Genomic DNA, 12,906 nt, shown 5'->3' on the forward strand with positions numbered 1-12,906 from the left:
CTACGGCAGCATGGGTAGGTGCCAGGATATAGTATTGGCGAGGTGAAGAAGTTGCTTGGGAGAGCCGGGGTGGTTCTATAATTCCAATGTAGAAGAGTCGATATACACAGAACAGGAAATTCTCTTGGAATATGTGAAGCTCATTCCAAATGTCACCACCATGAAGACGCAGGTTAAGTCACCACCATGGAGAAGACATGCATGAAGTCACCACCATGAAGACGCAGGTGAAGTCACCACCATGGAGAAGACATGCATGAAGTCACCACCATGGAGAAGAGACAGATGAAGTCATCACTATGATGATACGCATGAAGTCACCACCATGGAGAAGACACGCATGAAGTCACCACCATGGAGAAGACACGCATGAAGTCACCACCATGGAGAAGACACGAATGAAGTCACCACCATGGAGAAGCCACAGATTAAGTCACCACCATGGAGAAGACACATATTATATCACCACCATGGAAAAGTCACCACCATGGAGAAGATAGATGAAGTCAACACCATGGAGAAGACAGATGAAGTCAACACCATGGAGAAGACATGCATGAAGTCACCACCATGGAGAAGACACAAATCAAGTCATCACTATGAGGACGCTAGTGAGGTCACCACCATGAAGAAGACACGGATAAAGAGGATAAATAAACTCTCTTTATTGGTTACATGCCACTGCAACATAATCCCTATTCTCATCACGTAACAGCCAATTAAAAGTGACCTACAAGCATTCCCCTCCCCTACAGAACATGGAACCGGCGCCAACCTCTAGGGCTCACGAGGCGCTGAAATGTCGGACTCTTTTACTGGGGTCCTTGTCGCTGGACTCGCTCCCATGCCGCTCCCGCTCTCTTGTGAAAAAATTCAGAAGGTCGATGGCGGTCACCACTCCAAAAACCATCTGCTTCTTGCTGGAGGAACCGTCATTGTGATCTGCTGGGAGACAGACGTAGGAGAATCACAGAGGAGTCACAAGAGTTTCCACAGGAGAGTCACAGCACCAAAACATCTGCGGTGCCCTCGTGTATGATAGACCCTCAACAGAGCCGGGCCTCAGGCAGACTGGTATCTTTCTGCCACTACCCCCTCCCCTTATCCTATTGATTGTAAGCTCTTCTACCTTTTTTGTGTCCTCCCTTTATACCCCATTAACTATGCATAGTTACATAGATAGTGAGGTTGAAAAAAGACATCAGTCCATCCAGTTCAACCTGTGTATGTGTGTGCTTGCTGCGTTTCAGACACAGACAAGGTGCAGGCACAATGCAGAGGGACACAATACAGACACTGCAGACAGGGACGTGGTGCAGAGATGTAGAGACACAGATGTGGTGCAGACAGGGACACACAATGCTGACATGGTGCATGGATGCAGTGCAGGGTAACAGTGTGGACACCAACATGGTAGGTGGTGCAGACACAGATCTATGTGTATTGGGGTGCGGAGTTCAAGGATCAGGCAGCAAGGATATGACCACCAGCGGGGCCCCTGTATAATATGCAGATTTGTTCGCTCGGCAGGGATATGTTTGCTCTGTGAAGTCAATATAATTTTGATATCTATCTGCCTCTATGAAGGGATACACGCTCATGTCTTTCTACTGTGCCCGATTGCCATAGTGGAAACAGCATGGCTCTTTCCCTGCAGATAGCCTCACGTCTATGGCAACAGTAGTATAATCCTATTAGGCATTGTCCTCTGAGCTTTGCTGAATGGGAGTCACACCAGTAGTAGTGGTGGGAAAACATGCATGAGTTTTATCAGAGCAGCGTTCACGGTTCTACACGCTGGTTTCATTGTGTAGTGTTAGGCAGGAAGCCGTGCACTCTATTCTGCTCATTCACCATCGTGTACTCCCCTTTCTATTGTACTTTTGAATGTATACAAGTGTGTCATTGGCTGATTCTATGTGAGTAACTTGTGTCATGTGACTGTACATTTGGAACTGATTGGCTGATGTTGTATAGTCATCACTTCCTGTTGTTGTCTCTTTTGTTGTCCCATAAATAAAGCGGTAAAGCGGAGCTCCCTACCTTAAGCAGGACATTCTATGGAGCATCCAATGAGATAGCAGCCTGTGTGTCTGTATTACTGGGTCCTGCGGAGCGCTCCATTATCTTATACTTAACTGCGCTCATTACCACAACGGGATTGAAAGAGTGTGCCTTAATGAAATATTAAATTTCATGATACCAGAGAAAATTCATTTCAGCTAATGCCCATTTTCCAATGGAATGTGGTCCCTTGCAATTACATATTAAACACATCTCATCCTGGACACAACAGTTAGGCTCCGCATACAGATTACAGACACATTGATAAGTGTTACATATTAAACACATTTCATTCATCCTGGACACTTAACTTTTGCATATGGATTACAGACAACACCTGAACACTGACAATTACTTACATATTAACACATCAGACAGCTGAGCAGAGACGGAACGGCTTTTCCACAAACGCAATTTCAGACACACGACACCCCACATTTACAGCACTGTGTTAGGGAAAACAAAAGCCTTTTCATGTATTGTCTTAGTAGATATATTCTATTGTCAAACTGACCCATGGATTATACACTAGTGTGAACTGGTTTTTCCCTCTCAAATTTCCCATAAATATGTGAGCTGAAATGAAATAAATTAGATGTATCTGCATTAAGCTTAAGTGCTACATGTTTTGCATCTCCTGGCCAGAGAGAGAAAATTCACTACACAGGGGAGTTAGGACTGAAGGGTCTTAGGTCTGGGACCTAAATGCAAAATCATCTTGCAATTGCCTCCTGACATAAATGAGCTAACAGGGATGGATTGCGCTTGGCGAATATTATTATCCAAAAGTGCACTTATTAGCGCAACTGAGTTATTTGTGCACCCAGCGTATATTAATTTCCAAGACATAGAAGAGCCTGTCTTATGGCTGACTGGGGAAAGGAGTCCTGTGTGGGAGTCCATCTCATTGTTGACTGGGAGAGGAGTCCAGTGTAGAAGAGTACACAGTAGGAGAGTCCGTCTTATGGCTGACTGGGGAGAGGGGTCTAGTGTAGGAGAGTCCGTCTTATGGCTGACTGGGGAGTAGAGTCCAGTGTGGGCTAGTCTGTCTCATGGCTGACTGAGGAGAGGAGTCCAGTGTAGGAGAGTCTGTCTTATGGCCAACTGGGGAGAGAAGTCCAGTAAGGGAGTCGGTCTTAAAGCTGACTGGAGAGAGGAGACCAGTGTAGGAGAGTCTGTCTTATGGCTGACTGGGGAGAGGAGTCCAGTGAGGGAGTCAGTCTTATGGCTGACTGGGGAGAGGAGTCCAGTGAGGGAGTCCGTCTCATGGCTGACTGGGGAGGAGTCCAGTGTAGGAGAGTCCGTCTTATGGCTGACTGGGGAGAGGAATCCAGTGTAGGAGAATCCTTCTTCTGGCTGACTGGGGAGAGGAGTCCAGTGTGAGCTAGTCCGTCTCATGGCTGACTGGGAAAAGGAGTTCACTGTAGGGGAGTCCATCTTATGGCTGACTGGGGAGAGGAGCCCAGTGTAGAAGAGTCCTTCTTTTGGCTGACTGGGGAGAGGAGTCCTGTGTAGGGGAGAGTATCTTTTGGCTGACTGGGGAGATGGGTCCTATGTAGGAGAGTCCGTCTTATGGCTGACTGGGGAGTGGAGTCCAGTGTAGGAGACTCTGTCTTATGGCTGACTGGGGAGAGGAGCCCAGTGTAGAAGAGTTCTTCTTTTGGCTGACTGGGGAGAGGAGTCCAGTGTAGGAGAGTCTGTCTTATGGCTGACTGGGGAGAGGAGTTCAGTGTGGGATAGCCCGTCTCATGGCTGACTAGGGACAGGGGTCCAGTGTAGGAGAGCCCATCTTATGGCTGACTGGGGAGAGGAGTCCAGTGTAGGAGAGTAAATCTTATGGCTGACTGGGGAGAGGAGTCCAGTGTACAGTGGGGATCAAAAGTTTGGGCACCCCAGGTAAAAATTTGTATTAATGTGCATAAAGAAGCCAAGGATAGATGGAAAAATCTCCAAAAGGCATCAAATTACAGATTAGACATTCTTATAAAATGTCAACAAAAGTTAGATTTTATTTCCATCATTGACACTTTCAAAATAACAGAAAACAAAAAAAAATGGTGTCTGCAAAAGTTTGGGCACCCTGCAGAGTTAATATCTTGTACTGCCCCCTTTGGCAAGTATCACAGCTTGTAAACACTTTTTGTAGCCAGCCAAGAGTCTTTCAATTCTTGTTTGAGGTATCTTTGCCCATTCTTCCTTACAAAAGTCTTCCAGTTCTTTGAGATTTCTGGGCTGTCTGTCACACACTGCTCTTTTAAGGTCTATCCATAGATTTTCAATTATGTTGAGGTCAGGAGATTGTGAAGGCCATGGCAAAACCTTTAGTTTACGCCTCTTGATGTAATCCCCCGTGGATTTCGAGGTGTGTTTAGGATCATTATCCATTTGTAGAAGCCATCCTCTCTTTAACTTCAGCTTTTTCACAGATGGCATCAAGTTACCATCCAAAATTTGCTGAAATTTTATTGAATCCATTTTTCCTTCTACTCGTGAGATGTTCCCTGTGCCACTGGCTGCAATACAACCCCAAAGCATGATTGATCCACCCCCATGCTTAACAGTTGGACAGAGGTTCTTTTCATTAAATTCTGTGCCCCTTCTTCTCCAAACGTACCTTTGCTCATTCCGGCCAAAAAACGGAATTTTTGTAAAATCTTACCTGTAAAATTCCTTTCTCTGAGTCCTCCGACAGTCGCCGCCCCTTCATATTCATCACATATGGGGTATTAGACTTTGCTCCGAAGGAGTAGCTAGGCAACAGAATATGTTAACATTAAAGCTTTTAACATATCCCACCCTCAAGGGGTGGTCCCCTCAGATAATACCCTCCTACTTCCTGCAACCATATCTCAGTTTCAGTGGAATAGCAGTAGAGTATACAACCAAACCCCAAAAGAGGGGCGGGGGCGGCGACTGTCGGAGGACTCAGAGAAAGGAATTTTACAGGTAAGATTTTACAAAAATTCCGTTTTCTCTTACGTCCTCCGACAGTCGCCGCCCCTTCATATTCGTCACATATGGGGACGTCCCAAAGCAGTGCAAACATGAGGGGGTGGGAAACGCATCCACGCCGAAAGGCAACGCAGTCTCCACATCAAAGAAAGGAACCTTACCAAAGGAAGGAAACCAGCTGGGCAACAGGAAAAATAATTGCTCAACAGGAGCAACAACCCAGGAAAAGACAAAGAACCAGGGGATAAAAAACTTATCCCAACAGCCAGAGGTCCCCAACAAGGGACCCTAGGGAATTGCCGCACTAAGAAACTTGCGGCCAAAAGAAGCATCCGCCGATGCCTGAACATCTACTTTGTAGAATTTCGTGAAAGTGTGTACAGTCGACCAGGTCGCCGCCTTACACACCTGGGCTACAGAAGCCCCATGACGACAGGCCCAAGACGTACTCAGAGATCTAGTAGAGTGCGCCTTCACAGGCACAGGGGGAACCTTCCCCTGCAAGGCATACGCCTGTTCAATGGTCTGCCTGATCCATTTGGCGATGGTAGAGGCCGACGCCGCCATGCCCTTCCGAGGGCCCTCAGGAAGAACAAACAAAGAGTCCGTCTTTCGAAAAGACTCAGTCGATTTAAGGTAAACCCTTATCGCCCGAACAACATCCAAAGAATGTAGTCTCACCTCCTTTGGATGTTTTGGCTTCGCGCACAGCGAAGGCAAGACAATATCCTCATTAAGATGGAATTCCGAAACTCGCTTTGGAAGAAAAGAAGGATTAGGTCGCAAGACCACCTTATCCAAATGAATAACCAGATACGGAGACTTGCAGGACAAAGCCGCCAGCTCCGACACTCTGCGAGCCGAAGTGATCGCAACCAAAAAGGCGACCTTTTTGGACAACATAGACAACGAGATCTCCCTGATCTGTTCAAAAGGAGCACGTTGTAACACAGATAGAACGAGATTCAAGTCCCAAGGGGGCAGAGGGTCCCTCCTAGGGGGAACCAGATGCCGCACTCCCTGAACAAAAGTGCCAACCAAGGAGTTGGAAGCCACGGGACGTTGAAACAGAACGGCCAGCGCAGACACCTGACCCTTTATCGCAGCCAGCACCAAACGCTGCTCGACACCTGTTTGAAGGAAGGACAGCACTCGGGAAACCGAGTACGTGCGGGGTGAAAACCCCCTGGACTCACACCAGGCAAAATAGGCCTTCCAAGTACGGTAGTAAACCTTTCCCGAGGAAGACTTCCTCGCGTTGATCAAGGTATGAACGACCTCTGGGGAGAGACCCTTCTCCTTCAGGACCTCGGTCTCAACAGCCAGGCCGTCAAAGCCAGCGACTGTAAAGCAGGATGGTATATCGGCCCTTGAGACAGGAGATCGTCTCGAAGAGGCAGACGCCACGGGGCGTCAACCGCCAGATTCACGAGGTCTGCGTACCAGGACCGGCGAGGCCAGTCCGGTGCCACAAGAATCACCGTGCTGCGTTCCGAGTGTAACCTGCGAAGGAACCTGGACAGCAACTGAATCGGTGGAAACGCGTACATCAGCTTGTACTGATGCCACGGGGCCACTAACGCGTCCGACGCGTCTGCCCGAGGATCGCGCGTCCTTGCCACGAACCTTCTCACCTTGTTGTTGAGACGAGACGCGAACAGGTCCACATCTGGAAGACCCCACTTCGCGCACAACATCTGGAAGACAGCCGGGTGGAGAGACCATTCCCCCTGATCCAGGGTCTGGCGACTCAGATAGTCCGCCTGCCAGTTCTCCACCCCCGGAATGTGCACTGCCGTTATTGCCGGGACATGAGTCTCGGCCCAAGACAGAATGTCGGCCACTTCTCGAGCCGCTCGGGCACTCCTGGTGCCCCCTTGGTGGTTGATATAGGCCACCGCCGTGGCATTGTCCGTCTGCACCCGAACCGGGCAGCCCTGCAGCCTGTCCGTCCAGCGATGAAGACAGAGATTTATCGCACGCAATTCCAGAATGTTAATCGGAAGGGAGGACTCCCCCTCCGACCAAGTTCCCTGGGCGGACAGAACGCCCAGAACACCACCCCAGCCCGACAGGCTGGCATCCGTGGTGATTACCGTCCACGAGATAGGACGAAACGACTTGCCCCCGGACACCATCGGGGACTGGAGCCACCACAGAAGGTCTCTTCTGGTGCGATGACTCAACGAGATTTGAAGATCCAGAGATTGAGGTCGCCCGTCCCACATGGACAGGATCTCCGCTTGGAGACCCCGCGTGTGAAACTGGGCGAAGGGAATCGCCTCGAAGGCCGAGACCATCAATCCCAGACATCTCATGCACGTCCGTAGAGACGAGTGCGGAACGTCCCTGGGGGACCTGACTTCCTCCTGAAGAGTTCTGAGTTTGTCTTCCGGCAGGAAGACCTTCGCCTGCACCGAGTCTAGGATCATTCCCAGGTAGGGAAGACGAACCGACGGACTCAGTGTCGACTTCGGAAGATTGATCGTCCAACCAAACTCCTGCAGAGTTTGCATCGTGACAGACAGGTCCTTCTCCAGACCCTGGCTGGTCGCAGACCGAACCAGAATGTCGTCCAGATACCCCAGGACAGAAATGCCCTGGGCTCTCAATAATGCCAGAACCGGTGCAAGCACCTTGGTGAAGACCCGCGGAGCCGAGGCGAGACCAAAAGGCAACGCCACGAACTGGTAGTGATCCTCCGCAATGGCGAATCGAAGGTACCTCTGGTGACCCTCGAAAATGGGGATGTGAAGATACGCATCCTTTAAATCGATGGAGGCCATGAATTCCCCCGGAACCAGGGCAGCCACCACCGACCGCAGGGATTCCATGCGGAACTTGCGAACCCGCACAGAGCGGTTTAGAGCCTTCAAGTCCAGAATCGGACGAACCTTGCCCTCCTTCCTCGGCACGGTGAACAGATTGGAATAAAACCCCCGAAATCTGTCCCGATGAGGCACCGGAACCACCACTCCCTGAGCCCTCAGGTCCCGCACCGCCAGGTGCAGGTCCCGTAAACGCTCTGGAGACAGTTGAAGATTTGAGGGAAAAAATCTGCTCTCCGGCCGAGAAACTCGATCTTGTAACCAGATCGAACGATCTCCTGAACCCACTTGTCCCGCACGCGGGCCAACCAGGGTTGAAGAAAACCGAGCAAGCGTCCCCCCACCCCAAAACTGGGTGAGGGCGCCCCTTCAGGCCGCACTGTTATGGGCTGCGGATCCGGACTGACCGGACTTCTGTTTCCCAGACCAGGGCTTCTTTTGAGAGCCTTGACCTTTGAACGGTTTGCCCTTGTAGTGCGACCGAAAGGCACGAAAGGACCCCTGAGGGGGCTGAAAATTAGCATGCTTCTTCCCAGAAGCCCCCTTAGCCTTGGGGAAATGGGGCAAGAGAGTGCTCTTACCTCCGGTGATCCCCTTAATCAACACATCCAAGGACTCCCCAAAAAGGCGAGACCCATCATAAGGAAGATTGGCTAAGGTCTTACGTGAAGATTGGTCCACCGACCAACATTTCAACCAAACCAGGCGGCGAGACAACACCGCCACGCTGTGTACACGTGCAGCCAACGGGAGTAAGTCCAAGTCCGCATCACACAGATACATGACACCCTGGTGGATTTGATCCACCATATCCAGGGTCGCCGGCGAGGCGGAATCGGCCACTAGGACGCGCCTAAGCATCTGCGTCCAACTTGCGACAGCCTGGGCCGCCATGAGGGAGGCAAACAGAGCCTTAAGCATAGAACCCGTAACAGAGTAAGTATGACGGGCAAGAGACTCCAATCTCCTATCCGTGGCATCACGGAAAACAGGGGAATCCTCTGCAGGAATCGCAGTGGATTTGTTCAAAACCGCAATTGCGTGATCCACCGGGGGTGGTACACACCACCGTTCATCAGTGGAAGGCGAGAAAAGATAACGCAGCTTGAACCTACTTGGCACAGCAAAAGGTTTGCGTAGATTGCGCCATTGTTCCTTAACAGCGCGCTGAAAATCATCATTGCAGGGAAAAACCTGCGGCGTCCTGCGTTTTCTCTGCGTCCCATAAGCCGCCAAGGCAGCGGGGGGACACACTTCATCCTGCAAACGTAGCGTTTGTTTTATGGAAGCGATCAATTCATCCATGATTGCAAGCTCTTCAGGCGAGCCAGGGGGAGAATTATCAACCCCTTCAACTTCAGCCTCCACCTCGGACCCCACTAGATCCAGGGAGGAGCGGGACCCCGATAAGGAGACCCCCGCCATAACAGCCCCATCACCCTCACCCTCAGAATCAGAGGAAAGAGAAAACTCTGGGTCTCTTAGTAGATTGAGCAGCCACCAGCATCTGCACCTGAGCAGCAAGGCCAGCCACAATAGTGGCTAAATCCCCCCCTGGGGGGGAAACAGCGGTCCCCTGGCTTTCCACCAAGGTGACAGGAAATTTGCCCTCCTGAGAATCCATTGCCCCAATATCAAATGCCGGATAATAAAGGGTTAACTGCCCCTTTAACAAGCGCGGCGAGCGCAGCCCACCGCACCACACACAAGCACAATGAGACCCCCACAGGGACAATAAAACTGACACAGGCAATGGATAAGAAGGATATAACCTGAGGAGACACTCGCCGCTGCTGCTGCCTCGATCGGTGTACCCAGGAGAAGAGGAAGTGATGAAACCAGGGCGCTCTATTAAAGCCTATGGGAGGCTACAAGAAAATGGCCGCCATGCATGTAGAACATGCGGCCGGAGCGAGTGTAGGCAAAATGGCGCCGAAACCGCCGCTCCACAGTACAGTAATGCACACGTCGTCCATATATAAAAAACATGGTAGATCGCCGCAGCGATCGCTGTATAGTGCCCAAACATGCCACAAAACATGCCCCACAGCACACAGATTCTCACACTGACAAAGCTGACACACATAGTGTCACACAGCTCCCCCCCCCCCCCCCTTGCAGCCCACAGCATGCAGCCGAGTGATAGGGAGACAAACAGTGAGAACAGAGGCAGGTTACACAGTCCCAGACTGACACCCCCCCAGACAGACAGGTCCCCACATAGATACACTTACCTCACAATGGCGTGGGGGACCCACACCGGCGAACAAGCCGCTGCACATGAGGCAGGGAGAGTCGCATACAAGACGCACAAAATGGGGGTTAAGAAACCGCACAGCGTCCAGTGAGGTAGCCACCTCACCAATCATCCCTGCACCGAACAGTGTGCCAGGAGCGTTACCTGGCTGAACGCTCGATGGCAGACTGGAAAGCCACTGACCCACGACCTGCGACCAGGGGGATCAGCCCGAGACCCAGCCCGCATGATCCTCTTCATCTGAAGAACTAACTAATGCTGACAAAAAGAACAGCTAAGTAAAGGTAGAGAGAAAACTCAAACAAAAAATCAAAAAAGAAGAAAGAGTCTGGGGCACAAAGCCCCAGCACAGAGAGAGCCAGCCACTCCTGACAAGCTAGACATTGAAACTGAGATATGGTTGCAGGAAGTAGGAGGGTATTGACTGAGGGGACCACCCCTTGAGGGTGGGATATGTTAAAAGCTTTAATGTTAACATATTCTGTTGCCTAGCTTCTCCTTCGGAGCAAAGTCTAATACCCCATATGTGACGAATATGAAGAGGCGGCGACTGTCGGAGGACGTAAGAGAAAGTTAAATTTTAACCTCATCGGTCCACAGAACTTGTTTCCAAAATGCATCAGGCTTGTCTAGATGTTCATTTGCAAAGTTCAAACGCTGATTTTTGTGGTGAGGATGTAGAAGAGGTTTTCTTCTGATGACTCTTCCATGAAGACCAGATTTGTACAAGTATCTCTTTATAGTGGAATAGTGTACCATAACTCCAGTGTCTGCCAGATCTTTCTGGAGGGATCGTGCAGTCAAACGTGGGTTTTGAATTGTTTTTCTCACAATCCTGCGAGCTGTTCTGTCTGATATTTTTCTTGGTCTTCCAGATCTTGCTTTAACTTCCACTGTTCCTGATGACTGCCATTTCTTAATTATATTCCGAACAGAGGATATTGACATCTGAAAACGCTTTGCTATCTTCTTATAGCCTTCTCCAGCTTTGTGAGTGTCAACTAGTTTCAGTTTTTTAGACAACTGCTTAGAAGATCCCATGGTGCTGATTGTTGGGGCAAGGTCAGATGAGTCTGGGCATTTAAAACCTTTGAGATTGACATCACCTGGTCTTCCCAGACGATGATTGAGAACAATCCATGACACTTGCAGGTCTCAGCCTTGCAAAGGGGGCAGTGCATGCAATAAATTCTGCAGGGTGCCCAAACTTTTGCAGACGCCATTTTTTGTTTTCTGTAATTTTGAAAGTGTCAATGATGGAAATAAAATCTAACTTTTGTTGACATATAAGAATGTCTAATCTGTAATTTGATGCCTTTTGGGGATTTTCCATCTTTCCTTGGCTTCTTTATGCACATTAATACCAATTTTTACCTGGGGTGCCCAAACTTTCGATCCCCACTGTAAGAGAGCCAGTCTTATGGCTCACTGGGGAGTGGAGTCCAGTGTGGGCTAGTCTGTTTAATGGCTGACTGGGGTGAGGAGTTCACTGTAGGAGAGTCCATCTTATGGCTGACTGGGGAGAGGAGCCCAGTGTAGAAGAGTCCTTCTTTTGGCTGACTGGGGGGAGGGGTCCTGTGTAGGAGAGTCTATCTTTTGGCTGACTGGGGAGACGGGTCCGGTATAGGAGAGTCTATCTTTTGGCTGACTGGGGGGAGGGGTCCTGTGTAGGAGAGTATATCTTTTGGCTGACTGGGGATAGGAGTCTATTGTAGGAGAGTCTGTCCTATGGCTGACCGGGGAGAGGAATCCCGTGTAGGAGAGTCTGTCATATGGCTGACCAGGGAGAGCAGTCCAGTGTAGGACAATCCATCCTATGGTTGATTGGGGAGAGGATTCCAGTGTAGGAGAATCCGTCTTATGGCTGACTGGGGAGAGGAGTCCAGCGTAGGAGAGTCCATCTACTAGCTAACTTGGGAGAGGGGTCAAGTGTAGGAGAGTCAGTCTCATGGCTCTCAGATCCAGGATGTTCCTGGGTAGCATACCCACCACCAATATTCTCCCGAAGAAGTGAATATTGTTCATGAAACGCATTGGAGATAATCCCAAGTCCAAAATTGTGCAAACTCTCTAAACTATAGGAAATTGTAGATTGCTTATTGTGCCAAGTCAGAGCCTGAAATAACAGTGGTCACGAGTAGCAGAAGGTGTGTAGACACCAGTTCCAGCCACACAGTGTGATTGTGACAATGATTGTCGTATTTGATGAAATAAAGCCAGGAACTTTTGCAGGATTTTTTATTATTAAAAATTATTATAAATAATTTAAATATACCTAAATTGTCCCATCAAAGTGACACGGGTCCATGATTGATTAGGAGGGATGGTGCTACTTACATATGGCTGGCTACCGCATGATACCCAGAGTGAGCTCCCCCCACAGATATTTCAGAGGCTGTATGAGATCCTCAACCATCACCCCACAAATCTCACACAAGATCACAAATGCTACAAATGAATGCAGAGATCTGTCTGGCACCTGGAAAGTACCCATAGCCAGGCCCACTGACAGAAAAAAAAAAAAATCACATGGTACAGGTGAATGGTTAAATCAGGAAAGTGCTCATAGTTGGACTCAGGGACAGAAAGTCACCATGTGACTTACTATTTCCTAGTCCAGCTACAGGCACTTTCCTTATGCTAGACAGCTCTCAGGATTCACTTGTACCATGTCACTTACTGTACCTGGATCCAGCTATGGGTACTTTCCTGGTGCCAGACAGATCTAAGCAGTCATTTGTACCATGTGACTTCCTGTACGAGTCCAGCTATGAGCTCTTTCCGGTGCCAGACAGGAAGTCATAT

General features: G+C 49.5%; 1 protein-coding gene across 1 annotated transcript in view; it reads right to left on the minus strand.

The window, feature by feature from the left end:
• Nucleotides 1-765: 765 nt before the first annotated feature.
• The window catches only part of CBS (cystathionine beta-synthase), a 69,726-nt gene continuing 57,585 nt past the window's right edge, over nt 766-12,906 (minus strand). Inside the window, exon 17 of the mRNA XM_082247281.1 lies at nt 766-942. Coding sequence (XP_082103407.1) covers nt 785-942 — 158 coding nt within the window. The 3' untranslated portion in view covers nt 766-784. The remainder of the gene's footprint in view (nt 943-12,906) is intronic.

The sequence above is a fragment of the Pelophylax lessonae genome (assembly GCF_965119305.1).
Source record: "Pelophylax lessonae genome assembly, chromosome: 2".
In the NCBI taxonomy this organism is placed as follows: domain Eukaryota; kingdom Metazoa; phylum Chordata; class Amphibia; order Anura; family Ranidae; genus Pelophylax; species Pelophylax lessonae.